Raw genomic sequence first — 27,649 nt, 5'->3', positions numbered from 1 at the left:
TTCAGGTCACTTCACGGCTACTAGATGTTTGCACCAACATTTGAAAAGTGTAATGAGGACCGGAGAAATACACAGCAACGTGGTAAATGAAGGCAGATAAAGGCCAAAATGTCCCCTATCCAGGCTGCCCAGAATATTTAAACTCTACAACACTTATGATGGTTCTCAAAGCCCCAAACCAAGCTTGTTAGGCAGTTAAGGCAAGTGACTGTGGTATCGTGGTCAATACACTCCCCCTTCCAATGGATCCTATTCCAGGACAAGACAGTTTACACAAGGCTTTCATAGCACCTCATCCACTGCCCAAACCTCCCAGAAATACCATTCAGGCCTCCTGGCTGCCAGTAAACAATTTGTCCCTGCAATATATTTCTAGAAAGAGAAAGGAGATAAGAAAACTACAGAACTATTGTTAGTAATGTGTAATTTATCTTTAAAATCAAGCATGGTACAGGAAGACTGGAGGGTGGCCAAGGTAACGCTGACCTGACTTCAGTGCTGGACAAAATGGTAGAGGCTATTATAAAGAACAAAATTACAGAGCATATTCAAAAGCATGGATTAATGAGACAACGCCAGCATGGATTTAGTGAAGGAAAATCTTGCTTCACCAATATATTGCATTTCTTTGAAGGGTTGAACAAACATGTGGATAAAGGTGAGTCAATTGATATTGTGTATCTGGATTTTCAAAGAGCATTTCGCAAGAAAGACTCCAGACGAAATTGGAGAGTCATGGCATAGGAGGTAGTGTTCTATTGTGGATTAAAAACTGGTTAAAAGACAGAGAACAGAGAGTAGGTCAAATGATCTGTATTCTCAATGGAGAAGGGTAGTGGGGTTCCCCAGGGGTCTGTGATAGGACCACTGCTTTTTAACATATTATGAGCTAGAGATGGGAGTAAACTTGTGAGGTAATTAAATTTGCTGATGACACAAAGTTATTCAAAGTTGTTAAATTGCAAGAGGTCTGTGAAAAGTTACAAGAGGACCTTACGGCAGATGGCATTTAATGTGAACAACAGGAACAATAGCTAAGTAATGCGGGGTTCCATATTAGGAGTCACCGACCAGGAAATGGATCTAGGCATCATTGTTCATCATGCGTTGAAACCCTCTGCTCAGTGTGCGGTGGTGGCTAAGAAAGCAAATAGAATGTTAGGTATCATTAGGAAAGGAATGAAAAACAAAAATAAAGATGTTATAATGCCCTTGTATCACTCCATGGTGCGACCGCACCTTTAATATTGTGTACAATTCTGGTCTTCAGCTTGGAGAAAAGGTGGCTGAGGGGAGATATGATAGAGGTCTATAAAATAATGAGTGGAGCGGAATGGGTAGACGTGAATCACTTGTTTACTCTTTCCAAAAATACTAGGACTAGAGGGCACACAATGAAGCTACAAAGTAGTAAATTTTAAATGAATTGGAGAAAATATTTCTTCACTCAATGTGTAAATAAACTCTGGAATTAGTTGCCAGAGACCCTAGTTAGCTTAGCAGGGTTTTAAAATGGTTTGGCTAGCTTCCTAAAAGAAAAGTCCATAAGCAATTATTAAAACGGACCTGGGGAAAACCCACTGCTTATTTATAGGATAAGTAGCATAAAATGTATTGTACTGTTTTGGGATCTTGCCAGGTAACTTGTAACCTGGATTGGCTACTGTTGGGAACAGGCTGCTGGGCTTGATGTACCTTCAGTCTGTCCCAGTATGGCAATACGTATGTAAACTATCAGAAGGGCCCTGATTAATCTCATTTTCATTATCACTGGCTCAAATTGCTAGGCATTTCAGCAACAGTCCTTAGCTAGATGCCATGAACTGCAGCTCCCTCTGGAACCCAGTAAACATGAACCTTGCAACTGGCCCCTGAGTGACAGCCGAGTCTCTTTCCCCTAGTAAATATGGAAGCTGCTCCATGATGCTCCCTGCCCTGGGGGATCCAAAGAGCAGAGGCCTGAGCTTCTGAATGGAAGGCAGGTCATCTGCAAGACAATGCGACCAACCCTAGAATATGTCTTTATTACTAATCTCATCAACCTTTTCCCCTATGGAGGGAAATTTTCAAAGGAATCTGCCCAAGGCTTAAGTTTCCCAGGTTGAAATTTCCCTCTCCTCAGTGGCTAAATGTAGGTGCACTATTTTAAAGCACAACTTGTTTTTGTCATGGGAAACAGGGGCAGGGGTAGCGTAGGCCAAGCATGCACAAGTTCATTTTGAAATTCCCAAATGTGCTTTATGTATGCTGCATTTTTTATTTTTTTGTTACATTTGTAGCCCGCGCTTTCCCACTCATGGCAGGCTCAATGCAGCAGGCAATGGAGGGTTAAGTGACTTGCCCGGAGTCACAAGGAGCTGCCTGTGCCTGAAGTGGGAATTGAACTCAGTTCCTCAGGACCAAAGTCCACCACCCTAACCACTAGGCCACTCCTCCACTGTTGCTACTATTTGAGATTCTACATGGAATGTTGCTATTCCAACATTCCATGTAGAAGTCGGCCCTTGCAGATCACCAATGTGGCCGCACAGGCTTCTGCTTCTGTGAGTCTGACATCCTGCACGTATGTGCAGGACGTCAGACTCACAGAAACAGAAGCCTGTGCAGCCTTCTACATGGAATGTTGTTGCTAGTGGAATAGCAACATTCCATGTAGAATCTCCAATAGTAGCAACAGAATCTCCAATAGTACCTATCTTATTACATTTGTACCCTGCGCTTTCCCACTCATGGCAGGCTCAATGCAGCTTACATGGGGCAATGGAGGGTTAAGTGACTTGCCCAGAGTCACAAGGAGCTGCCTGTGCCTAAAGTGGGAATCGAACTCAGTTCCTCAGTTCCCCAGGACCAAAGTCCACCACCCTAACCACTAGGCCACTCCTCCACTCATTTGAAGGTACTTGAATACCCAAGTTCCTGGCTGCACCTGAATTTTCAATAGGAAGCTCCATACAGGTGGGGAAGAGAGTATGGCATTCCCTTTAAACTTTATCTTGCAAAGTACATGTGGATATTTCCTGAGTAAAATGAGCACAGCATCCGAAAACTGCACCAACAACTTTATCAAATATGACTATATACTGCACAGTACTACATTAAAACATACAAACAATGGAAACAGTGGTGGTAAAACATAAAATAAAGATGGAAAAAAACCCAAAACAAAATGTCAATCCAAACAATGTGGCTGATCATTCCATTATGTCACTTCCTCTGGAAGAGATGAAGTGACATCAAGAAACAATCACTAATGGAGGTTGAGGGGCTTTTCTTTTTGTGTGTTGCCTTCTTTTACAATGAAACCTATCTGTATGTATTTTTAACACTATTTTGAACTTAGCAAAGTCTCTTTTTTTTGTCATTCCCCATGTCTTATGTCATTTTCTCACTTTGTTGACCAACCTTTCCAGCTCTGCTTAACCTCCAGTCATAACATGTGTTCCCCAGGTCTGTCAAAACATAGTGCAGCTCTGCCTGGAGATATTTTGGAAGCTAGGCTTGCAGGAAAGCTGTTCTATAAAAGAAAAGTTTGAGTAGAGCCTGTAGGACAGGCTAGATAGGATTTTATATAGTGCTGGGGAGGAGACGGCTGTCTTGGTACATGTGGGTACTAATGACATAGGAAAATGTGGGAGAGAGGTTCTGGAAGCAAAATTTAGGCTCTTAGGTAGAAAGCTGAAATCCAGATCCTCCAGGGTAGCATTTTCTGAAATGCTACCTGTGCCACGCGCAGGGCCCAAGAGACAGGCAGAGCTCCAGAGTCTCAATGCGTGGATGAGACGATGGTGCAGGGAGGAGGGCTTTAGATTTGTTAGGAACTGGGCAACATTCTGGGGAAGGGGGAGCCTATTCCGAAAGGATGGGCTCCATCTTAACCAGAGTGGGACCAGGCTGCTGGCATCGGCGTTTAAGAAGGAGATAGAGCAGCTTTTAAACTAGAAATGGGGGGAAGGCCGACAGTTGCTCAAAAGAGCATGGTTCGGGATAAGGTATCTTTCAAAGATATCACCATAACAGGGAAGATAGAGTATCCTGATAGTGAGGTTGCAAAAGAGATTGTAGTAGATCGGGTATCTTTAAATAACAATAAAAATCAGACAAAAGATTGCCAATTAATACTGTCAAGTACTAAGCATGATGTACTTAGGAACAACAAACATAGTTTGAAATGTCTATATGCGAATGCCAGGAGCCTAAGAAATAAGATGGGGGAGTTGGAATATATTGCACTAAATGAAAAATTAGATATAATAGGCATCTCTGAGACCTGGTGGAAGGAGGATAACCAGTGGGACACTGTCATACCGGGGTACAAATTATATCGTAGTGATAGGGTGAATCGGATTGGTGGAGGGGTAGCATTGTATATTAACGAGAGCCTTGAATCAAATAGATTGAAAATTCTGCAGGAAACAAAACACTCCTTGGAATCACTGTGGATTGAAATTCCATGTGCAAAGGGGAAAAGGATAGTGATAGGAGTGTACTACCGTCCACCTGGCCAGGACGAACAGACGGATGCGGAAATGTTAAAGGAAATCAGGGACGCAAACAAACTGGGCAACACAATAATAATGGGGGATTTCAATTACCCGCATATAGACTGGGTTAATGTAACATCTGTACACGCAAGGAACATAAGATTTCTTGATGAAATCAAGGACAGCTTCATGGAACAGCTAGTTCAGGAGCCGACAAGAGAAGGAAAAATACTAGACTTAGTCCTTAGTGGTGCTCATGATCTAGTGCAGGGGGTAACGATACGAGGGCCGCTTGATAACAGTGATCATAATATGATCGGTTTTGATATTGGCATTGAAGGAAGTGAAACTAGGAAATCAAGTACGCTAGCGTTTAACTATAGAAAAGGTGATTACGACAAAATGAGAAAAATGGTGAAAAAAAGACTGAAAGGAGCAGCTCGCAGAGTAAAAAACTTGCATCAGGCGTGGATGCTGTTTAAAAACACCATCCTGGAGGTTCAGGACAAATATATTCCACGTATTAGAAAAAAGGGAAAAAAGACTAAACGTCAGCCGGCGTGGCTAAACAGTAAGATAAAGGAAATCATTAGAGCCAAAAAACAATCCTTCAGAAAGTGGAGAAGAGAACCAACTGAAAGTAACAGGATAGATCATAAGGAATGCCAAGCCAAATGCAAAGCGGAGATAAGGAGGGCAAAAAAGGACTTTGAGAAGAAATTAGCGTTGGAAGCAAAAATACATAGTAAAAATTTTTTAGATACATTAAAAGCAGGAAACCGGCCAAAGAGTCGGTTGGGCCGCTGGACGAAAATGGTGTTAAAGGGGCGATCAAGGAGGACAAAGCCGTAGCGGAGAAATTAAATGAATTCTTTGCTTCGGTCTTCACCGAGGAGGATTTGGGGGGGACACCGGTGCCGGAAAGAATATTTGAAGCGGGGGAGTCGGAGAAACTAAACAAATTCTCTGTAACCTTGGAGGATGTGATGGGTCAGTTCAGCAAGCTGAAGAGTAGTAAATCACCGGGACCTGATGGTATTCATCCCAGAGTATTAATAGAACTAAAAAATGAACTTGCGGAGCTACTGTTAGAAATATGCAATCTGTCCCTAAAATCGAGTGTAGTACCGGAAGACTGGAGGGTAGCCAATGTTACTCCGATTTTTAAGAAGGGTTCCAGAGGAGATCCGGGAAATTATAGACCGGTGAGTCTGACGTCGGTGCCGGGCAAGATGGTGGAGGTTATTATTAAGAATAAAATTGCAGAGCATATACAAAAACATGGACTGATGAGACAAAGTCAGCACGGATTTAGTGAAGGGAAGTCTTGCCTCACCAATCTAATGCATTTTTTTGAGGGGGTAAGCAAACATGTGGACAATGGGGAGCCGGTTGATATTGTATATCTGGATTTTCAGAAGGCGTTTGACAAAGTGCCGCACGAAAGACTCCTGAAGAAATTGCAGAGTCATGGAATCGGAGGTAGGGTATTATTATGGATTAAGAACTGGTTGAAAGATAGGAAGCAGAGAGTAGGATTGCGTGGCCAGTATTCTCAGTGGAGGAGGGTAGTTAGTGGGGTTCCGCAGGGGTCTGTGCTGGGTCCGTTGCTTTTTAATGTATTTATAAATGACCTAGAGATGGGAATAACTAGTGAGGTAATTAAATTCGCCGATGACACAAAATTATTCAGGGTCGTCAAGTCGCAGGAGGAATGTGAACGATTACAGGAGGACCTTGCGAGACTGGGAGAATGGGCGTGCAAGTGGCAGATGAAGTTCAATGTTGACAAGTGCAAAGTGATGCATGTGGGTAAGAGGAACCCGAATTATAGCTACGTCTTGCAAGGTTCCGCGTTAGGAGTTACGGATCAAGAAAGGGATCTGGGTGTCGTCGTCGATGAAACGCTGAAACCTTCTGCTCAGTGTGCTGCTGCGGCTAGGAAAGCGAATAGAATGTTGGGTGTTATTAGGAAGGGTATGGAGTCCAGGTGTGCGGATGTTATAATGCCGTTGTATCGCTCCATGGTGCGACCGCACCTGGAGTATTGTGTTCAGTACTGGTCTCCGTATCTCAAAAAAGATATAGTAGAATTGGAAAAGGTACAGCGAAGGGCGACGAAAATGATAGTGGGGATGGGACGACTTTCCTATGAAGAGAGGCTGAGAAGGCTAGGGCTTTTCAGCTTGGAGAAGAGACGGCTGAGGGGAGATATGATAGAAGTGTATAAAATAATGAGTGGAATGGATCGGGTGGATGTGAAGCGACTGTTCACGCTATCCAAAAGTACTAGGACTAGAGGGCATGAGTTGAAGCTACAGTGTGGTAATTTAAAACAAATCGGAGAAAATTTTTCTTCACCCAACGTGTAATTAGACTCTGGAATTCGTTGCCGGAGAACGTGGTACGGGCGGTTAGCTTGACGGAGTTTAAAAAGGGGTTAGATAGATTCCTAAAGGACAAGTCCATAGACCGCTATTAAATGGACTTGGAAAAATTCCGCATTTTTAGGTATAACTTGTCTGGAATGTTTTTACGTTTGGGGAGCGTGCCAGGTGCCCTTGACCTGGATTGGCCACTGTCGGTGACAGGATGCTGGGCTAGATGGACCTTTGGTCTTTCCCAGTATGGCACTACTTATGTACTTATATGTACTTATAAGAATCACAACCTAGTCAGGTTTTCCCCAATGAATATTCATGAGATCTATTTGCATACAATGGAGGCAGTGCATGCAAATATATCTCAGGCATATTCATTGTATATCCAACCTGTTCGTAAGCACTATATTTAAATAATAACAAACCTTTTTATTATTCCAAATATTCATTGGGGAAATCCCGAAACCCAACTGGGTTGCAGACCTTTTGAGCACCCCTGCTGTAGTGCATCTACACAACCAGTTCATTCTTTAAGAAGTACTTAGAGGGTAACTCGTATAGAGGGCTGCCTACTTTAGGCACCAAGTACATGCCTATTTGAGCCTATTCTATTAAAAAATTAGTTGCCTACTTTTTCTTTATAGAATACCATAGTGCAATAAGTGAAAAGCCCTGACTGTATTGAGTGGCAGGCTTTTTTGTAAAGGGATTGGTGAAACACGATGATGTCATTTTCACTTCACCTTTAAAAGTTGGCAGCAGGGTTGCAGTTACAAACATGGCTGCTGAGAACTGTTCATGAGATATTACGGTGTCCCAGCGCTCCTTCAAAAGTTTGTTGTTACAAGTGCTTGTGGCTTTTTTTCAATTACAAGTTTTAAGCTTTGACTTACTTATGTTTATTGTTTTTCAGAGTGGTATTTATGGAACATGAGTGGAATGCCATGGGTCTCCCTGAAGCAGGGATCGAAACAAAGTCTATGTCGGGGACTCTGGAAATTGCAAGCTAAGTGGATTTTCACAGATATATATGAGATAAATTAAGTATTTCTAGCCATGGATTGATTTTTATTTCACTGGCAATTTGAAGATGTGATCTATGGACTTTCATGAAGTTTAAATGTGCAGTGATTATATTGAATGAGACATTTTTTGTCCATTATAATATTAATGACAATATTGGTCTCTAGTCATGTATGAGCACATTTTACTATATAATTGAATATTATTTTGAAGCGTGGTTTGTATTATTCAATGTTGATTGACTGCCACCCTTCTATTTTGATATCCTCCAGTTAGGTGAAGTTATGCCTATATTTTAGACATGATTACTTCAGCAGCCACAGAGCTGGGTAAATGTTCGTCCCTAGATTGTTAAAAAATGTGCATAAATCTGCGATCCTCCCATGCTCCACCCAAGTGAATGCCTACCTGTAAAGAAAGCATCGTTGAATATCAGCACACTTACAGAATAGCAAATAGCAGGAACAAGATCTTTCCCACAAGTCTCAACATACACCCATACATAACTTGAATGCTGCCATTTAAATTTAGGTGGCTCTTTAAAGAATTACCCCTTAAAGCCAATTCAAGCCACAGTACAGGCAGAAGCCCGCTTTATCTGCATCAAAGTACTTTCAGGCATGCTCAGTTCACACTTAGTTTATTTATCTAGAGGTGTCCGTGTGGAAAACACCTGAGCAATAAAGAAAAAAAAAATCTCCTGCAACACTGAGTGGATTTTTTTTGTGGGGGGTGGGGAGGGGGAATAGAAGGGCAATAAGGCACTCTAAAGTACAGTAAACAAGAACAGAAAAATGCACATAAGCATCAGTTTATGGTTCTTCAAGTACATAATGGGAAGGTGGCAGTGTTGCCAGGTGGGCGGTTTTCCGCGACCCGCCGCGGGAAATTTTTGCCCGTGGCGGGTTGCGGTTTTTTGGGCTTTTTTTTTTTATTTTGGGCGGTTTTCCGGCGGGTTTTTCGGCCGCGGGGGGCGGGGTTAGTGACGTTTTGGGCGGGGCCGATGACGGGGGAGGCGGGGCCGATGACGAGAGAGGCAGGGCCGGTGACGGGGGAGGCGGGGCCGATGACGGCGGGGGCGGGGTGATGACGCGGGGGTGTCAGGGGCGGGGTTTGAGTTTGGGCGGGTTTTGGGCTGTTTTTAGGCTGGATTGGGTGGGAAAAAAATTTTCCACCTGGCAACCCTGGAAGGCGGTAGAACGAGAGGACATGAAATGAGATTGAAGGGGGGGCAGACTCAGGACAGATGTCAGGAAGTATTTCTTCACGGAGAGGGTGGTGAACGCTTGGAATGCCCTCCCGCGGGAGGTGGTGGAGATGAAAACGGTAACGGAATTCAAGCATGCGTGGGACAGGCATAAAGGAATCCTGTGCAGAAGGAATGGATCCACAGAAGCTTAGCTGAAATTAGGTGGTGGGGGGAAGAGGGGTTGGTGGTTGAGAGGCTAGGATGGGGGAGGGCAGACTTATACGGGGTCTGTGCCGGAGCCGGTGATGGGAGGCGGGACTGGTGGTTGGGAGGCGGGAAATACTGCTGGACAGACTTATATGGTCTGAGCCCTGAAAAAGACAGGTACAAATCAAGGTAAGGTATACACATATGAGTTTATCGTGGGCAGACTAGATGGACCGTGCAGGTCTTTTTCTGCCGTCATCTACTATGTTACTATATGTTACTATAATTGTGCTCAGGGAATTTGCTGGGCCTGGCCTGTCTTTCTTTAGGACTGCCTCAACATTTTTTTGCTGGTTGCAGCCACTTCTGCCATTCTTTTCTTCTTGAGCTGTGAGTGCTTCTTACTTGCTGTATTCTACATTTCTCTGAATTCATATCCCTGGAATGGGAGCCATTGGAATGACAGGACACCCGAGTAAGGCAGCGGGGGGGTTATGAAGGCATACAAAGATCAGACTCACCCTCACAAAGTGACTTGTGGGCCACAAATTTTGGGGTTGAAACTGCAGGAGTAATCAGGGTAGGATTAAGACATAGGTGAACCAGGCACATGCCTCAGGCAGCCATTTTGGAGGCCTGTTCAGGTGCTAATTCAGTAGATTTTTGCCCCGGTTATTCAGCTTCCAACAGAAAGGGCAGGATTGGGTCAGACAGAGCCACTACTGCTTAAAGAGGTATGTCTAATCTTTTCCCTTCCTCCAACAAATGCTTCTTACCTTCTGCCTCCTGCTTTTCTGGTTTTCCTATGAAGATGGAGATATACAGGGGCCTGTAGTCTCAAGACCCAGAAAGCCAGCAGAGGAGGATGAGGGAAGAATGATGAAGATGATTATGCAAGTGGTGGGCTAGAGGCTAAACACACTAGTGTTCACACGATTGTGAGATTTAAAAAATATATGTGACCATCTCTGGGGAAAAAGTGACTAAAGTAGTGGATCCAAAATGTTGAGAAGTGTTATTTTTCATGTCATAGGTCCATACGCAGTCTGAAAAAAAGTTATATGTTTAAACTTCTGCAAAAAAAAAAGTTTCGCATAAAAGGATGGGGTTCGGACAGTTGTATTACAAATTGTTGGCACTAACAGCATTTATTCAAACCTCATTTTTTTGTTTCTGGTGACTACAATCACCTTTTCCCAGACATGGTCACATTATGGCGGAGGCCTAAACATGCTCATTCACCTAGGACCCAACAACGGGTTAATATTCCACTGGGAGCCTAAGTTGGGTCCCAGAAAAGTAGACAAATACTTTATAAGAGACTCAGCAAACACTGAGCCCATTATAAATTATAATTCCAGCCAAAGATACATGTATGGAATGAGTGAATAAAACCACTGGCAATTTTATAAACACTCAAATTATCTACCAGACTGAGAACATATCCATGTACACTGCACCACGTTTGCAGCAAATTTCATAAATGTGTGTGCACAGCAGCATGGAAAAAAGGAGCCTCCTCAGAAAAGCAAAGTCTGCCGCCACCGAGGTGCGCAAATCTCTAGCGTCACGCACACGTCCAAGCCCCATGCCTCAAAAAACAAAATTAGTTCATGATGATCTGTGATTTTCAGTAGAAGTAAATGCTGGTGGGTAAAGGGTAAAAGGTCATGGATTTGATATACCACCTTTCTGAGGTACAACCAAAGTGGTTTACAATTTAATTATATGCAGGTACTTTCTCTGACCTAGTGGGCAGGCAATCTAAGTTCTTGTACCTGGGGCAATGAAGGGTTAGATGACTTGCCCAGGGTCACAAGGAGCTGCAATGGGAATTGAACCCAGTTCCCAGGTTCTTAGCCCACTGCTAACCACTAGGCTACTCCTCCACTCCGAGTGCTGAGGTAAACATGTCTCTGCTATAAAATAAGAATACATGGCTACTTGGAAGGACTGCCCTGACTGTGTTTCCTTTCCTTGTGTCTAAATTTCTGAATTTTCCAAATACACAATACATTCCAGATACCAAAATATTGGTTCAATGCAGATTACAATTTCAGCTAAAACAGGGGTTCTCAACCCAGTCCTCTGGACACACCCAGCCAGTCAGGTTTTCAGGATACTCACCACGAATATGCATGAGATCAATTTGCATACAATGGAGGCAGTGCAGGCAAATTTATCTTATGGATATTCATGGTGCATATGCTTAAAACCTAACTGGCTGGATGTGTTCAGAGGCCTGACTTGAGAGCCCCTGCATTAAAACTATGTGGCATGGGTCACATACCCTGTGGTTCCAGCTGCAGCACTGTGCCCTGCCGTGCAAAAACAGATTCCATGATTAGCAGGGTGGTTCAGCAGCCCTGGGCACTGGAGGTGGTGCACTCAGGCCTTAAAGCGGACAGAACATAGGCCGCAATGCTAGAGGGGCTGCATCTGGGGAGGGTGAGAAAGAAAGGCAGGAAAGGAACAGAAACAAGATCTGAGCCATGAATTTCAGGCACTAGCATGAGAAGATGTGATAGCAAAGCTAACATTTTACTTAGAGTGTTTAGGTCAGCTCCGTTCCCAGGCAGCCCTGCTCTGTTTTTAATTACTAAGTCACTAACTTAAAAGAAAACGAGGCTGTAAATATTGACAAACTTTACAAGGGACATGGAGACAGCTGTATCCGTGCCATTTCGTAGCTCCTCTGAGAGTCGGTGTACCCTCACATGCAGCCTTCAGGGCACACAAACCAGCTGCACATCAGAGCATCACCTTCCTCTGTTCATTCCTGCACAAGCAGCTGTTTAAATGCAACACTTAACATGGTGAAACATACAAGTCTATAATATATATCTATACACACATGTGTATATAAATATATTTATACCTGTGTACATACATGATGGCACTTGTATGATCAAGACTAACAACTATGAGGCATGAGAACATAAATACACATTGGTATGAAGTATAGCACCTTCTTAATGCCCAATTACATTAGGGGGGTGGGGTTCCAACTTCTGCTCAACACTCAGTTGGGTTACAGACCAACAAAATGGAATTAACAAACCATTGGCTGGACCTGCTAGCACCAGGAGGCCCCAGGCTGTAAGAGAAGTCTACAACAAACGGGGGCCTCTTCACTACAGCAACCCAACATTTTTTTGTTAAACTTTCTCATTCCAGAAACACCTCCCAAGCCCAGCCCCCATTTCTCTAAACTCCCTGTCCCTACCCTCCTCCTCGACCCACTTTCATTTTCCCTAATACAGGCAGAAGAAATGGTCTGATTGTCTAAATGTCAGTCCAAGATCAGAGTGAAATCAGGAGGAGGAGGAGAGCAGGGAGCAGGTGGGTGCTGGGAAGGGCATGGAAGCAGGCCTTGCCTGATGCCCCTCCTCCCTGAGTGATGCCAGCATCTCTCCCATGGATAAGAAGGTGATCCACCATAACCAGATCACATGTTAACACTGCTCCTATCCTCAAGGCCATCTTAGGATACAAAACTCAGTGACCTTGTTTATTTCCCAAGACACTTGCTCTTAACACTTTGGCATCCGGAATCAGAACTTTTATAGTAACAAAACAGGCATAAGAGCTACGGGCAGGAGCTTAGAACCTGCAAGCTCCAAAGGGCTAGATACACACTTTTTTTGTTCTTGTTTTCTTTAAATTGGTTTAAAATCCTAGTGAGTCCTTCCTATGGGAAGCACAAGCCTTCAACCAGCCATATTTACACCACTGAGCTGGCCTCGGCTGTGCTCTTCAAGTTCTCCACCACGTCTGCCCTGCCCATATTCACCAGGGACGCACAGAGGACATCCAGAGCACCGCCATCTTTGGCAGACCAGTCTGACAGAAGAGTGTGGACAGGGTCTTCCCCATGGCCAAACACATCGATGCTCTCTTCCTTGTATCCCAGGAGGCTGGCCAGGCGCTGCCAGTCTTTTCCACGGCCCGAGTCCCTCAGCAGCTGCTCCACCTCGTCCTGTTTGTGGGGTGGGAGACCGATGTAGAAGTTCGGTTCGGCCTTGATCACTGCGGGGAGAGAAGTGAGAGTGAAGGAGTGTGGGGACACTTCAGTTCACATTCTATTACTCGGTGAAAGATCTGACAGCTCTTAGCATTAGTCTGGACACTTTTAGGAGGGTGTGTCATTTTTACTGAACCTATACAAAGAAATATTGCACACCGGCTTTCTAGGCCTTAGAAATCTCTTCAGAAATATATGAAGCAGAGACCTGTGAAGAGCCCAAAGCTAACATATCAGAAATGCATATACATTGCTTTTTCTTCATCTGATAATATATATCCCGCCTTTGACTTAAAGCAAACATCAAAACAGGGGAAAGAGACATTTGGAGATGTTCTGGATTCAAGAACTATCTTTAGAACAGGAGTCAGATATGGGAACTATACAACACTTGGTCTGCATCAGCTGTGCACAAACAGAGACTCAAGGACTGTTAATAGGGAAGGAAGGGGGATGGGAAAGGGGGATTCATAGGATGTTGTTATGATAGGACCCATTACTATATCTTGCGACTCTTTTCGCAAGTTACCCAGTTATGTGACAGAAAAGTCTTTAATCTTGCTTTTGTACGGTTCTGAAAATTGTATAAATAAAAAACTTAAAAAAAAAAAAAACCAGGAGTCAGCAACTACTTTTTTTACATTGCAAGCTGATTTTAAAAAATTCACAAATCCCACCATGACAAATATTTTCCTCATAATATCAGCACAGTGGCTCCACACATTTAGCAGTGATCACCAAACACAATGCTGAGCCTGCTGAGAAGGTCTTCTGTAACATATCCCTGCTCTAATCTACAACTTTCAGGAGAGTTATAGATGCTCTAGAAAATGTTTTGGGTTCTACAAGACACTTGAGCTCTAGTGTACCAAGGGTGGGGTGGTGGTGAGGGGATTTGCGCCGGGTGCAGGCAGCAAAGGGGTGCGACGAACAGTCACGCAGCTGTCAGCTCTGCCGGTCCCCTGCCCCTTCTGCCAACAACTTCCTGTTCTGGGGCAGGGGACCGGCAGAGCTGACAGCCACGTAACTGCTCGGTGCACTCCCCTTGCTTGGAGGAGGGGGTGCTCTGCCTCAGGTGGCAACTGCACTAGGTAAGCCATTGCCCTTGAGGTTTGAAAAAAACCCACTAACCCTCCCAAAACACCTTTTCAACCAGTTGCAGCCATACATGGATCTTTTGTCATACAAACCATAGCCTCTGAACTCTTAATACAGACAACAGAAAGATTTTATTTGTTTAAATTGCCTGTTCTTTCTGTGGTAAAGAAGAAAAGCTTAAACAAAAGTCCAACAAAGATTTAAAAAAATAAAAAAAATTCTGGTTTAGAGAGCTGCATAGGAATGGGCATCGCGGGAATCCTGCAAGGTTGGAAGAAGCTGCCACAGGATTCCCACAGGAGTGTAGTCAAAATCTCTGGCAAAATCAGAGTGAGGTTTGGAAGGCACTAAGGTGTGCTAGCGTTTTTAGCTCTTACTAAACGCTGAGACGCCCAAAGGAATGCAGCTTGCGAGCTAAAAACATTAGCACACCTTAGTAAAAGACCCCCTAAGAGAGGCAATTGGAGAGTCAGAATGAGGCTTGGAACATTCATTGGCTGAATAGTGAATACCACTCAAAAAAACATGGGAGGCTGTTAGGTTATGAGGACACAAAGGCTGGGAGCGAGTAAGTAAGTAATAGTGTTGGCTCCTGTGTGTATGGAAGAGATTAATTGTGCGGATGGAATGGAACTTAGCAGGTATGGGTGGGTGAAATTTCTGTCCCTGTGCAACTCTCTATTCTGGTTTCCATTATCATAACAATGCTTTTTGGCCAGTTGTTTAAATGATGTCACAATGAATGGAAAAGGAACTGCTTGAGCTTTGTAAGGCTTTTCAACTGAGCAGGACTCTAGATAAACTACAGCAGGCCTATCTTCAAAGTCACAGCAGAAGGCCCACAGAAGTGAGTCAGACATCTTGTGAAAGGGGACGGTGCACAGACTGGAATTCAAAGCACATGATACTGATGTTCCAGGGCATTGAGGTCAGATGCCACTCTGCAGGCCACCTAGGACCATCATCCTAGATCTTGCAAGCTGATTGATATGCCTATACTCCAATGGTGGGATGGACAAATTCCTGGAGGAAAGGTTCATAGTCTGTTATTGAGACAGACATGGGGGAAGCCACTGCTTGCCCTGGGATTGGTAGCATGGAATGGTGCTACTATTTGGGATTCTGGATTGGCTACTGCTGGAAGCAGGATACTTGGCTAGATGGACCATTGGTCTAACCCTGTATGGCAATTCTTATGTTCTTACATTCTTATGTACTATGGAACTTAGGCATGAATGATACAGAATAGGACAGACCCGCGCGTAGCTCCTAACTATTGCTAATAAGTATTTGTTAACTCCAATAATTGACTATTACCACCTAATTAACTAATTAGTTTACACGTGGATCTGGGATCCGCATCCAAATGTGGGTGACCTATACAGTGGAGGAGTGGCCTAGTGGTTAGGGTGGTGGACTTTGGTCCTGGGGAACTGAGGAACTGAGTTCGATTCCCACTTCAGGCACAGGCAGCTCCTTGTGACTCTGGGCAAGTCACTTAACCCTCCATTGCCCCATGTAAGCCGCATTGAGCCTGCCATGAGTGGGAAAGCGTGAAAGTGTGGGGTACAAATGTAATAAAATCGATGCTATTGGAGATTCTACATGGAATGTTGCTATTCCACTAGCAGAAGGCTGCGCAGGCTTCTGCTTCTGTACGTACGTGCAGGATGTCAGACTCACAGAAACAGAAGCCTGCGCGGCCACACTGGTGATCTGCAAGGGCCGACTTCTACATGGAATGTTGCTAGTGGAATAGCAACATTCCATGTAGAATCTCAAATAGTAGGAGGAGTGGCCTAGTGGTTAGGGTGGTGGACTTTGGTCCTGAGGAACTGAGTTCGATTCCCACTTCAGGCACAGGCAGGTCCTTGTGACTCTGGGCAAGTCACTTAACCCTCCATTGCCCCATGTAAGCCGCATTGAGCCTGCCATGAGTGAGAAAGCGCAGGGTACAAATGTAACAAAAATAAATTAGATATTATTGGAGATTCTACATGGAATGGTGCTACTATTGGAGATTCTAGATGGAATGTTAATGTTGCTATTCCACTAGCAACATTCCATGTAGAAGGCTGCGCAGGCTTCTGTTTCTGTGAGTCTGACGTCCTGCACGTATGTGCAGGACGTCAGACTCACAGAAGCAGAAGCCTGCACGGCCACATTGGTGATCTGCAAGGGCCGACTTCTACATGGAATGTTGCTAGTGGAATCTCAAATAGTAGCAACAGCGGAGGAGTGGCCTAGTGGTGGGTGGTGGACTTTGGTCCTGGGGAACTGAGTTCAATTCCCACTTCAGGCACAGGCAGCTCCTTGTGACTCTGGGCAAGTCACTTAACCCTCCATTGCCCCATGTAAGCCGCATTGAGCCTGCCATGAGTGGGAAAGCGCGGGGTACAAATGTAATAAAATAAATAAATAAATCTGAAGGACAGGAGGCAATTCTATAAAGTGCACAAAACATTAGGTGACAGAAAGAGCACCAGTTCTATAATGGTATCCGAGTGCCCAGATTGTGTTATAGAAATATTAGTATCAGTTGGCATTTATACATCAACATTTAGGTGCCCACTTATGACAAGTCTATGGCAGGTGTCAATCCATGTGCCTAACTGCGGTACTTCAGCATGACAGCATTCGATAACTTAAGCGTGTAATTATCTGACACACCCATGTGCCTCTCCCTGTCAAACACCCCCTTGCAGTTACACCCTATCCCCTCAATTCTATGTAGGTCGCCAAAACATAGGCACCCAAATTTGTGCATGTGCAAGTCAACCGGTTAACGAGGCGTTAATCAATAATTGGACTTAATTTGCTCCAATTTGGATTTGCACAAACATCTGTCCCAGGCTCTATAACATCTGCACCTAAATTTTCTAGCATGCGCAACTCAAAAGGGGCATGGCCATGGAAGGAGTATGGGCAGTTCGGGGGAGGGGGGTGTTCCTAGAACTTGGGTGTGATGTTATAGAATACAGTGATTTGCACGTTCAATTCCCGAATCTTAGGCACCAGCATTTACACCAGGGTTTAGCAGGTGGCTGAAGTCAGGAATGGCAATCAGCTCTAAGAACTATTCTATAAAGCCATTATGAAGATGGACTTGGGAAAAGCAGCATAGAATCTATTTTGCTGTTCTGGGATTTTGCCAGGTACTTGTGACTTAGATTGGACACTGTTAGAAACAGGATTCTGGGCTTGATGGACCTTTGATCTGTCCCAGTTTGGCAACGCTTATGCTCGTATGTAACGCTATTCATCCCGGAGTGCTTAGTGCCGATTTTTCAGCACCATTAGAATTCCTCTCTATGTGAATTGCACACTCACAGTGTAGAATAATGCTGTCACGTCCACATGACTAAGTGTGCATTTTGTAATCTTAGCAAAGAAATGTAAGAGCCTTTTGCTTGCTAAGATTATAGGATTGGGGGGGATAGAGGCTGGGTGGGTCCCAAAGATTGGATCAAGCATAGCATACAGTGGTTGGTGAAGTACGTGGCAGAACCCCTGCCCACTTCCTTACCTTTGTTAAGCTGGTGCTGCTCCTGCAGACTATGCGTATCCAGAAAAACACCACTGTCACTGTGGAGCTTCTCACCCTCAGGGGATGTACTCAGCTCCGCGGCCCGGGCCTTGGCCAGCTGCTTCTTCTGCTTACAGGTGCTCCAGCTAGGTCAGAGAAGCAGAGATGGAAGCTGTGATTATCATGGAAATGAGACACAGCAGTATGTATATATTTTTAAAATTTTTACTTGACCACGTCAACCCTCAGTCTCAACTTAATCTTCCTGCCCTGGCTCTGGTCATTCAGAGTCCCTAATAGTTTCTCTGCTACCTTATGCATTTTGCCCAACTTATTAAAGCCACAAACAGTCACAGTGCCATGATGACAAGCGGATGCTGCTTTCCACAGAGCTGCTGATGCTGTTTGGGCAGCCAGCAGATTTCACTGTGAAAGCCAAAATTCTCATTTCCATCTGCTAGTGTGCCTGAATTAATCCTCTTTGTCTATGGAGAAAATTCAGCACCAGGGAGGGTTCTAAGCTTTACTTGAAGAGGGTTCTAAGCTGGGTTCTAAGCGTTACTTGAATAAACAAATATGTGAAAGTACAAAGAAGAATCAATTGTTCACTTTTTCAAAAAGTACAAAGACTAGGGGACACTCTATGAAGTTACACAGTGGCACATTTTACACAAAGAGGAGAAAATATTTTTTCACTCTATGTATAGCTAAGCTCTGGAATTCATTGCCGGAACAAGTGGTAAAAGCAGTTAATATAGCTGGATTTAAAAAAGGGTTTGGACAAATTCCTGGAGGAAAAGTCCATAAAATAAAACCAAGGAGTGGAAGTGACCAACCAACAAGTCTGTTCCAGGACCACAAAAGGTTTTATTAATAAAAATTGAAAGGTTTTATAAATATGCCACAATCCTGTAGTAGGGTTACCATATTTATGGAGACAAAAAACGAGGACACAAAAAATAAAATGGTTGCTACCTTTGCTGGTATGTGTCGCTGGGGGGGGGGGGGGGGGGGGGGGTGCAGGAGCCACAGCATGGCAGTGAGCCAGACCCAGTACAGTGACAGTCGCAGCAGGTGATGAGCAACGGAGCAGCAGGAGGACTCCCAATGACCAACCCTCCCAAGTCCCGACGAGTCCCAGTTGCAGTCCAACGCAACGACAACCTCCTCTCTGGTTCCTTGACTGCAGCTGCGTGCAGTGAACGAGGAGAATCTTTGCTGCACAGGCCGACTCAGTCACATGCCAGTAGATCAGGAGACTGTGACTATGACCAAGACCTCTACTGGCAGTTACGTGTGTGTCTGCAACTCTGTGTTGCTTTGCCAGAAACCCGGAAGAACAATAAAAATGAAGAAAACCGCCTGGAAGCCTGACAGTGCTTTCGAAAGGAGGACATGTCCGGGGTAACCCGGTCATATGCTAACCCTATCCTGTAGTTTGTTTGCAAATAATGGGATCCATAGTGCATACAGTGGTACAGCAGTTACTCAACTCAATCACATAATCCGTGTGCTGTACAGAGAAACCCTGTACAGATAATCCCAACACAGGCCGTGTTTCAGCATATAAGTTTTCCTCAGGAGTCCTTAGATTTCTGAAAAATAAATCAGCTTTAAAAGGTGATAAAAGCAGTAACTCAAACAAAAAGCCCCTGATGCAAGCTGATATAATACTTAGCGCTGCCAGAATCGCAATGAAGCATAGTAAAAGCACAATAAAGATACCCAATTTGAAGCAATAGCATGTACGCACTACAGGTCCCACTGTTTGCAAAGAGACTACAGGAGTGTGGTGTTTTTATAAAACCTTTCAACTTTTATTAATAAAACCTTTTGTGGTCCTGGAACAGACTCTTCTTGGTCACTTCCACTCCTTGGTTTTATTTGCTTTTCCTGTGTGGGAGTGTTTGGTTTTCTCCTTTTTTCTGGACGGAAAAGTCCATAAACCATTACTAAGGTAGACCAGGGGAAAGCAACAGATGTTATGAGGGGCATTTTCGATATGATGTCTAAGTCCGACTTTGGAAGTTTTGCAAAAAACATCCAAAATCCGAATTGGAAAAAAAAAAGGTCATTTTTGAAAAAGAAAAATGTCTTTCGTTTTCGAAAATATTGTTTCTAACAAAGTTTTGTGCTTTAGACATTTTGTTTTTTGCTCAATTAAAAAAAATAATAACATCCAAGTGAAAAACAGAGAAAATCAAGCCATTGGGATGTAGGAGGGATCAGCATTTTTAGTAGACTGGTCCCCCAGACATCCCAGGAGATAAATGTGACACCCTAGGGGGACTTCAAAAACATGCTCCCAGGTACACAACTCACCGTTGCGCCCTTATTTTGTCTGCTCACCCCCCCCAAAACCCACTGCCCACAACTGTACACAACTACAATAGCCCTTATGGGTGAAGGGGGCACCTATAGGTGGGTAGAGTGGGTTTCTGGTGAGTTTTGGAGGGCTAATAGTTTCCCCCACAAATGTGACAGGTAGAGGGAGATAGGGACCAGAGTCCCCCATTCCATGGTGCACTGCACTGACCACTACACTACTCCTGGGACCTGATGCTGCTCTAATAGACCTGGCTCTAACATCTGAGGCTGTCATAGAGGCTGGGAAGTCATATTTTTATTCACATTTTGGGGGGGTGGGAAGGGGTCACCTCCAGTGGTCATCTGGTCATTTAGGGCACCTTTTTGTGCCTTATTTGTTATAAAAACAGGTATAGTTTTAGTCCTGGACGGTTTTATTTTGTTCCATTATGACTGTAAAACATCCAAGTCTTAGGAACGCCCAAATCCCACCCTTAACACGCCCACAACATGCCCCCTTGAGTTTTGAATGCACTTCTGATGGACTTCATAGAAGAACGTCTAAAAATTGGTTTTAAAAATATTAATTTGGATGTTTTTGTGAGAAAAGCATCCAAATACTGCTTTATGCCACTTTTTAGATGTTTTTCTCTTTCAAAAATGAGCTCCTATATCACTAAAATCTCATCAAATGAAACTATTCAAACATATACCTGATCTTACACTCTATCACTGCAGCAGCTCTTCCTTCCCATATCTAGCCACGAAGCTTGACACAACACCTATTGTGATTGTTGTCCATACATGATCTTCCACCCAGCCTACCACCCAACCTTCAGGTAAACATGAAGGTCCAAGGTAACATTATCATTTAGAGATATGACCTGTGAACCAAGGAAGCCAAGGTTTGAAGCCCTGCTTTGCCCACTGGCAATCTTCTGTGAGGTTGGGAAAGTCACTTCACCCTCCACTGCCTCAGGTATAAAAAAGCTCAGAGGTCTTGTTTCTTCAACAGTAGGCCACATGATCAGAAATTCATGAACTTTTTAAAGCCATATAACAAAATTCCACATGTGTAGGCTCCACTAATATTTTAGTCTGTTGTAGAATGGATTTAAACTAATCAGATGTGTGAATCTCTTTTGAAATTGTGACTGCATAGTGGAGGAGTGGCCTAGTGGTTACGGTGGTGGACTTTGGTCCTGGGGTATCGGCCTGCCTATCCGACATTGCTGCCTGGATGTCCAACCGCCACCTGAAGCTGAACATGTCCAAGACCGAGCTCCTCGTCTTTCCACCTAAAACCACTTCTCCTCTTCCTCCACTCTCTATCTCACTTGATAACACCCTCATCCTCCCCGTCTCATCTGCCCGCAACCTCGGAGTCATCTTCGACTCCTCCCTCTTCTTCTCTGCGCATATCCAGCAGATAGCCAAGACCTGTCACTTCTTCCTCTTCAACATCAACAAATTCGCCCTTTCCTCACTGAGCACACCACCCGAACTCTCTCGTCCACGCTCTCATTACCTCTCGCCTCGACTACTGCAACTTACTCCTCACTGGCCTCCCACTCAGCCATCTATCCCCCCTTCAATCCGTTCAGAACTCTGCAGCACGTCTTATATTCTGCCAAAACCGTTATTCTCATATCACCCCTCTCCTCAGGTCACTTCACTGGCTTCCGATCAGATACCGCATTCAATTCAAGCTTCTCCTTCTTACCTACAAATGCACTCTGCTGCTCCTCACTACCTCTCTACCCTCATCTCCCCCTACGTTCCTGCCCGTAACCTCCGCTCACATGACAAATCCCTCCTCTCAGTACCCTTCTCCACCACTGCCAACTCCAGGCTCCGCTCATTTTGCCTTGCCTCACCCTATGCCTGGAACAATCTTCCTGAACCCCTACGCCATCCCTTGCTTAAAGCTCACCTCTTCAATGCTGCTTTCGGAACCTAACCTTTCGAACATATAGGCTGCCCCAATCTGCTGACCTATCAGATTGACTGTACATTTGTCTTTTAGATTGTAAGCTCCTTGAGCAGGGACTGTCCTTCCATGTTAAATTGTACAGCGCTGCGTAACCCTAGTAGCGCTTTAGAAATGTTAAGTAGTAGTAGTAGTACTTTACCCTCCATTGCCCCAGGTACAAATAAGTACCTGTATATAATATATAAGAAATGTATGCAGAGCTGGCGCTGAGAAAGCTTGTAGGGGGTTTCCTTGAGGAAGCTCGTGTGGCGAGCGAAACATGTCAGGCATTTGAACCCCTTGGTCCGACTAATGAAAATATTTAAAAGATAAGTAAATCAAGTAATAAGTATTGAAGGAGTTAAAAATATATATGAGAAAAGTGTACCGGTGAAGATGATTGACGCTCTATGGTACCTCCATGTAATTCCTATGAGGGTGGTGGATGGTGAGTGTCACTGAGGTCACTTAGTAGAGATTATTCAGAGATAAGCAAATTTTCAAAAATATATATCTCTATTTATCAGGAAGTTGAAAATTTGGGAATTATTTTACACTGTTATGGAAGGAAGGTGGATGAACTGTAACTGGATAGAATGATGTTTGAATGATTTTGATATTGGATCCAGTAGAAATTATTGAAATAATTGTTGCCTAATTTTTGAGCTATAATATATAAGCCGCATTGAGCCTGCCATGAGTGGGAAAGCGCGGGGTACAAATGTAACAAAAATAAAATAGATATTATTGGAGATTCTACATGGAATGTTGCTACTATTGGAGATTCTAGATGGAATGTTAATGTTGCTATTCCACTAGCAACATTCCATGTGGAAGCCTGCGCGGCTACATTGGTGATCTGCAAGGGCCGACTTCTACATGGAATGTTGCAAGTGGAATAGCTACATTAACATTCCATGTAGAATCTCAAATAGTAGCAACAGTGGAGGAGTGGCCTAGTGGTAATGGAGGAGTGGCCTAGTGGTTAGGGTGGTGGACTTTGGTTCTGGGGAACTGAGGAACTGAGTTCGATTCCCACTTCAGGCACAGGCAGCTCCTTGTGACTCTGGGCAAGTCACTTAACCCTCCATTGCCCCATGTAAGCCGCATTGAGCCTGCCATGAGTGGGAAAGTGCAGGGTACAAATGTAATAAAACAGATACTATTGGAGATTCTACATGGAATGTTGCTATTCCACTAGCAACATTCCATGTAGAAGCTGCGCAGGCTTCTGCTTCTGTGAGTCTGACGTCCTGCACGTACGTGCAGGACGTCAGACTCACAGAAACAGAAGCCTGCGCGGCCACATTGGTGATCTGCAAGGGCCGACTTCTACATGGAATGTTGGAATAGCAACATTCCATGTAGAATCTCAAATAGTAGCAACAGTGGAGGAGTGGCCTAGTGGTAATGGAGGAGTGGCCTAGTGGTTAGGGTGGTGGACTTTGGTTCTGGGGAACTGAGGAACTGAGTTCGATTCCCACTTCAGGCACAGGCAGCTCCTTGTGACTCTGGGCAAGTCACTTAACCCTCCATTGCCCCATGTAAGCCGCATTGAGCCTGCCATGAGTGGGAAAGTGCGGGGTACAAATGTAACAAAAATAAAAATAAAATAGCTCTGCAACACTTCACTAGGTTAAAAACACACACACACACCAGGGGCATAGCTACGTGGGGCCATGGGGGCATGGGCCCCCATAGATATGGCCTTGCCCCCCCAACCCCTTCGACCCTCCCGCCGCCAATCCTCCCCTGCTGCTGCCGTTGGGTACCTTTGCTGGCGGGGGTATCCAACCTCCGGCGTGGCCGCGTTGCTGAACTGCAAGGGCAGGTTTCTGTGAGTCTGATGCCCTGCACGTTGGGGACCTCTGCCAGCAAAGGTACCCGAAAGCGGGGGGGGTTGGCGGAAGCGGGAAGAGGGGGTCGAAAGGGTTGGCGCTGGGAGGGGGAGGGGGCCATGGTGGCTGTGGGAGGGGTCAAAAATGGTGGGCGGGGGGGGAAGCTAAAATGTGCCCCCTCACCTTGGGCTCTGGACCCCCCTCCCGCCAAAGTCTGGCTATGCCCCTGACACACACACACACTTGTTTTGCTAATAATCTCAAATGGCCACATCAGATTCACAGGCCGCAAGCTGGACTTAGGTTGAATCTAATGGACTCAGAGTTGGAAAAGGCAAGTAATAAATTAAAATCCAATTATCCAACAGCCCTCCCAACTCCAGCCAGGATGAAAAGGCTAAAAAACAGCAGATTGAGTGGAAGGCACCACGGACCCAACTTAAGGAATGGTAAAAAGCCAGCATGCCAGTTCCTTGGCAAAGTTTGGAACTAGTGTATCTCTTTCGTACATTGTTTGCAGCTTCTAGCAGGAAAAAAAAAAACCTCCAACAAACAAACAAACAAACAAAAAAAATAACTTGTGGGACTGAAAGACTAATGTTTTCAATAATATGTTTAAGAATCAAGCAAAAGTGTGTCTGCACAGTTTTCTTTTGCTAAACTTTGGAACATTTCCCTTCTCTTCCAAAATCCGCACATCTAACCCAACCTTTGGGATTTAGACATTTTGTATTCTTTAACCCAAGCGTTAAATCTGGCACGAACAGCAAGGGGTGTTCAGGCAGCAGGACACAATGGTCATTCCTAATGTTATTCTCCGATATTTTTTCAGCCACATTTTGTTTTGCTCGCCAAGCCTCAAGCTTCTCACGCACCAACGAGGCAAGTGAAAGCTCATTCTCATTTCTTCAGGTTCAAGCACTCAAGGCAATCCTGTCGAACTGTGAAAGCAAATCCAGCCTGGGCAGGGAGGCCCTGGGGAACTTTCATTACAGCATCCCTTTTCAGTCACACATGAAATAAGCAGTATATTAATTCCCCCTTCTCTTTTCCTCCTATTGCAAATCTCCGCAGGAAGCTTCGGGTCAGCCTGACTGCATCCTTGGAGGACAATACTCCACGGGACATCCCCGCCTCCCCTCCCTCCCTGACACAGATGTCTGTCTCTCCTCATAAACCTTTTCCCCCTGCTGCTCTACTGTACTACACAAGGCCTGGCAGATTTATGGCAGGGCTGATGAAGGAGAAAGGGCCAGTGCGAATGTTGGTGGTGGATTTGGGAAGATCAGAGAGAACAAAGATTACTGTTCGTTTTGTGGTATAGTGGTCTGCATCTGGAGGATCTGTCCCTAAATGTCAATGTGAAAAGGAAGGCCCAGTCCTTTCTGTTTATGCCATGTTTTATTGGAAACCATTTCTCCAGGCCAAGGCCTTGGAACATTTCGTAGGGCTTGGAAGCCATAGCCTCCTCTCTCTCACCATACATACTCCAAAATAGCCAGGGGGGGGGGGGGGGGGGGGGAAACAGCATTTGAACACCATCTGTCTTGTTTCAGCTATAGGACCTGTAAGATTTTTCTCCAGAGAGAGGGAGAGAAACCAAAGATATGGGATCAGGAGTAGGAACTGCAGTTTGATTAGCAAAAAAAAACAAAACAAAACTCAAAAAGTTATATTTTTAAAGGTTTTGTTGGCAATTGAAATAAACTATCATTGTGAACCCTTCGGATCTGAACTCATTTAATCAGTCTGTTGGAAAATCCCTTGTATGTTAACCTCCGCATTCAAGTAAAACAGGCTTCTGGATGCCCTGATCTTCAGAATGCTGTGCAGGCAAATCACACCCTCACACAGCACGAACAGCACAGGAGATTTTAAACAAAAGCCTGAACACTGTAATGGGTTCCAATCTCAAATCAGCTCTCCTCCTGCACTGCTGCAGACAAAGCACTTACAGCTCTGGTCAGGAGGGAGGGAACCAGGGCTATTGTGAAAGGGTGACACCTACTGCCTATCTGGGCTTCTTCCCATTTTTTATATATACTCCTCCCAACTAAGTCCAGCCATAGCAGGACCAGTGCTCTGCTGGGGGTCACAAACCAGGATTCATTCCAGAACTTGACTAACATGGACCTATGTACTACTAATCATTTCTATAGCTCTACTAGACATATGCAGCACTTTACACTGAACACGTAAGAGTCCGTGCTTGACAGAGCTTACAATCTGGCCAGCAGGTGTCACTGTTGTGATATGGTGGGGATACCCTCACCTACCAGTAGCACAGTAAATGACCCCATCGTCGTGGTCCATCTAGTCTGCCCAATAAGGTGAACAGAGCCATGCCTGCCACTCTGTGCGGGCCCCAGCCACCCATGCTTAGACACTGGTTGTCAAGTCTGCACGAGGCCAACCATATAGGCAGCCAAACATGATGGGAGTCTGGGTTATAACCATGTATCGTCCCCAAGTACTGCTGACAGTATTCAATTTACCAGTGAAGATGGCTTCCCCTGAGCTTCACAGCATCCAAACTCAGAACACATGACGAAGTGATCTACAACACTGGAGTTGTCAAAGCTTCACCTGTCTTTTGCCATTTGTGGAACACAAGACTGTAGAAGTCTGTCTGGCATCGACCTGGATTTAAGTGCCATTTTTATCACCTTGTTTGTTCCAAAGGGAGGGAAGGGCAGCAGCCTTACCTAGGAATCCAACCCAGGGCTCTCTATAAGTGACTGCCTAGCATTGGGCCACCCTGCCAGATCCTTTAACATAAAAGAGTTTTACGTATATTTCGGTCCTACTTCAAAGAAAGAGTTGGTGAGCAGATAGTACAGTCACAGCCTCAGTGTGTTTCTGGTGTGGATGAGGGGGTGCTTCTAGAAACTGTGGAAATTTACCAACGTTGGGGGGGGGGGGGGGGGGGGATGAAACAACATATATTTGGTTTTCTTTAAGGAAATTCAGATTTGACAGTGTGATTTTTTTTCTCATTTGCATTGTGTGTCTTCCCTCAAACTGTAGCAACCTCAAATTAACTCTTTCTTTGGATGGGCTGGTGCTGCATCTCAGTGCTGTATATTGTGTTCATTTCTGCTCCCTGGGTCAACTGGAGCTGAGGGGGGTGGGGAATGGCTACCTAGGCAGGGAGGGTATTGAAGGGTTCCTCAGCTATTTTTATTTTATTTTTATTACATTTGTACCCCCACGCTTTCCCACTCGTAGCAGGTTCAATGTGGCTTACATATTGTATACAGGTACTTATTTGTACCTGGGGCAATGGAGGGTTAAGTGACTTGCCCAGAGTCACAAGGAGCTGCCTGTGCCTGCAGTGGGAATCGAACCCAGTTCCCCAGGACCAAAGTCCACCACGCTAACCACTAGGCCACTCCTCCAGCTATGATCAGCTTCATTTGTGTTTAGTAGAAATCTTTCCCATTCAAATAGCAGATCTGTTTAACCTTTGATGGGCTAGTGTGGCACACCCTGTTTGGTCTTCAAAGACATCCCAAACTCTGCCTTTACAGGTAATTAATGAAATTGATGAGTGGAACAGTAATGAACTTGTCCAGGAGAATGGACAGGTATAGGGAGGGAGAG

At 44.7% G+C, this 27,649-nt stretch overlaps 1 protein-coding gene across 1 annotated transcript in view; it reads right to left on the bottom strand.

Moving 5' to 3' along the window:
• Window positions 1-11,414: 11,414 nt before the first annotated feature.
• Window positions 11,415-27,649, bottom strand: part of LOC115460033 (tumor necrosis factor receptor superfamily member 16-like) — a 163,041-nt gene continuing 146,806 nt past the window's right edge. Inside the window, exons 5-6 of the mRNA XM_030189890.1 lie at window positions 17,930-18,075; window positions 11,415-13,310 (exon numbers count right to left, since the gene is read on the bottom strand). Of these exons, the coding sequence (XP_030045750.1) occupies window positions 13,006-13,310; window positions 17,930-18,075 (451 nt within the window). The 3' untranslated portion in view covers window positions 11,415-13,005. The remainder of the gene's footprint in view (window positions 13,311-17,929; window positions 18,076-27,649) is intronic.

Source organism: Microcaecilia unicolor, chromosome 1 (assembly GCF_901765095.1).
Source record: "Microcaecilia unicolor chromosome 1, aMicUni1.1, whole genome shotgun sequence".
Taxonomy (NCBI): domain Eukaryota; kingdom Metazoa; phylum Chordata; class Amphibia; order Gymnophiona; family Siphonopidae; genus Microcaecilia; species Microcaecilia unicolor.
Note: the sequence above shows the minus strand (reverse complement) of the source record. Positions and strands in the feature narration are given on the sequence as shown.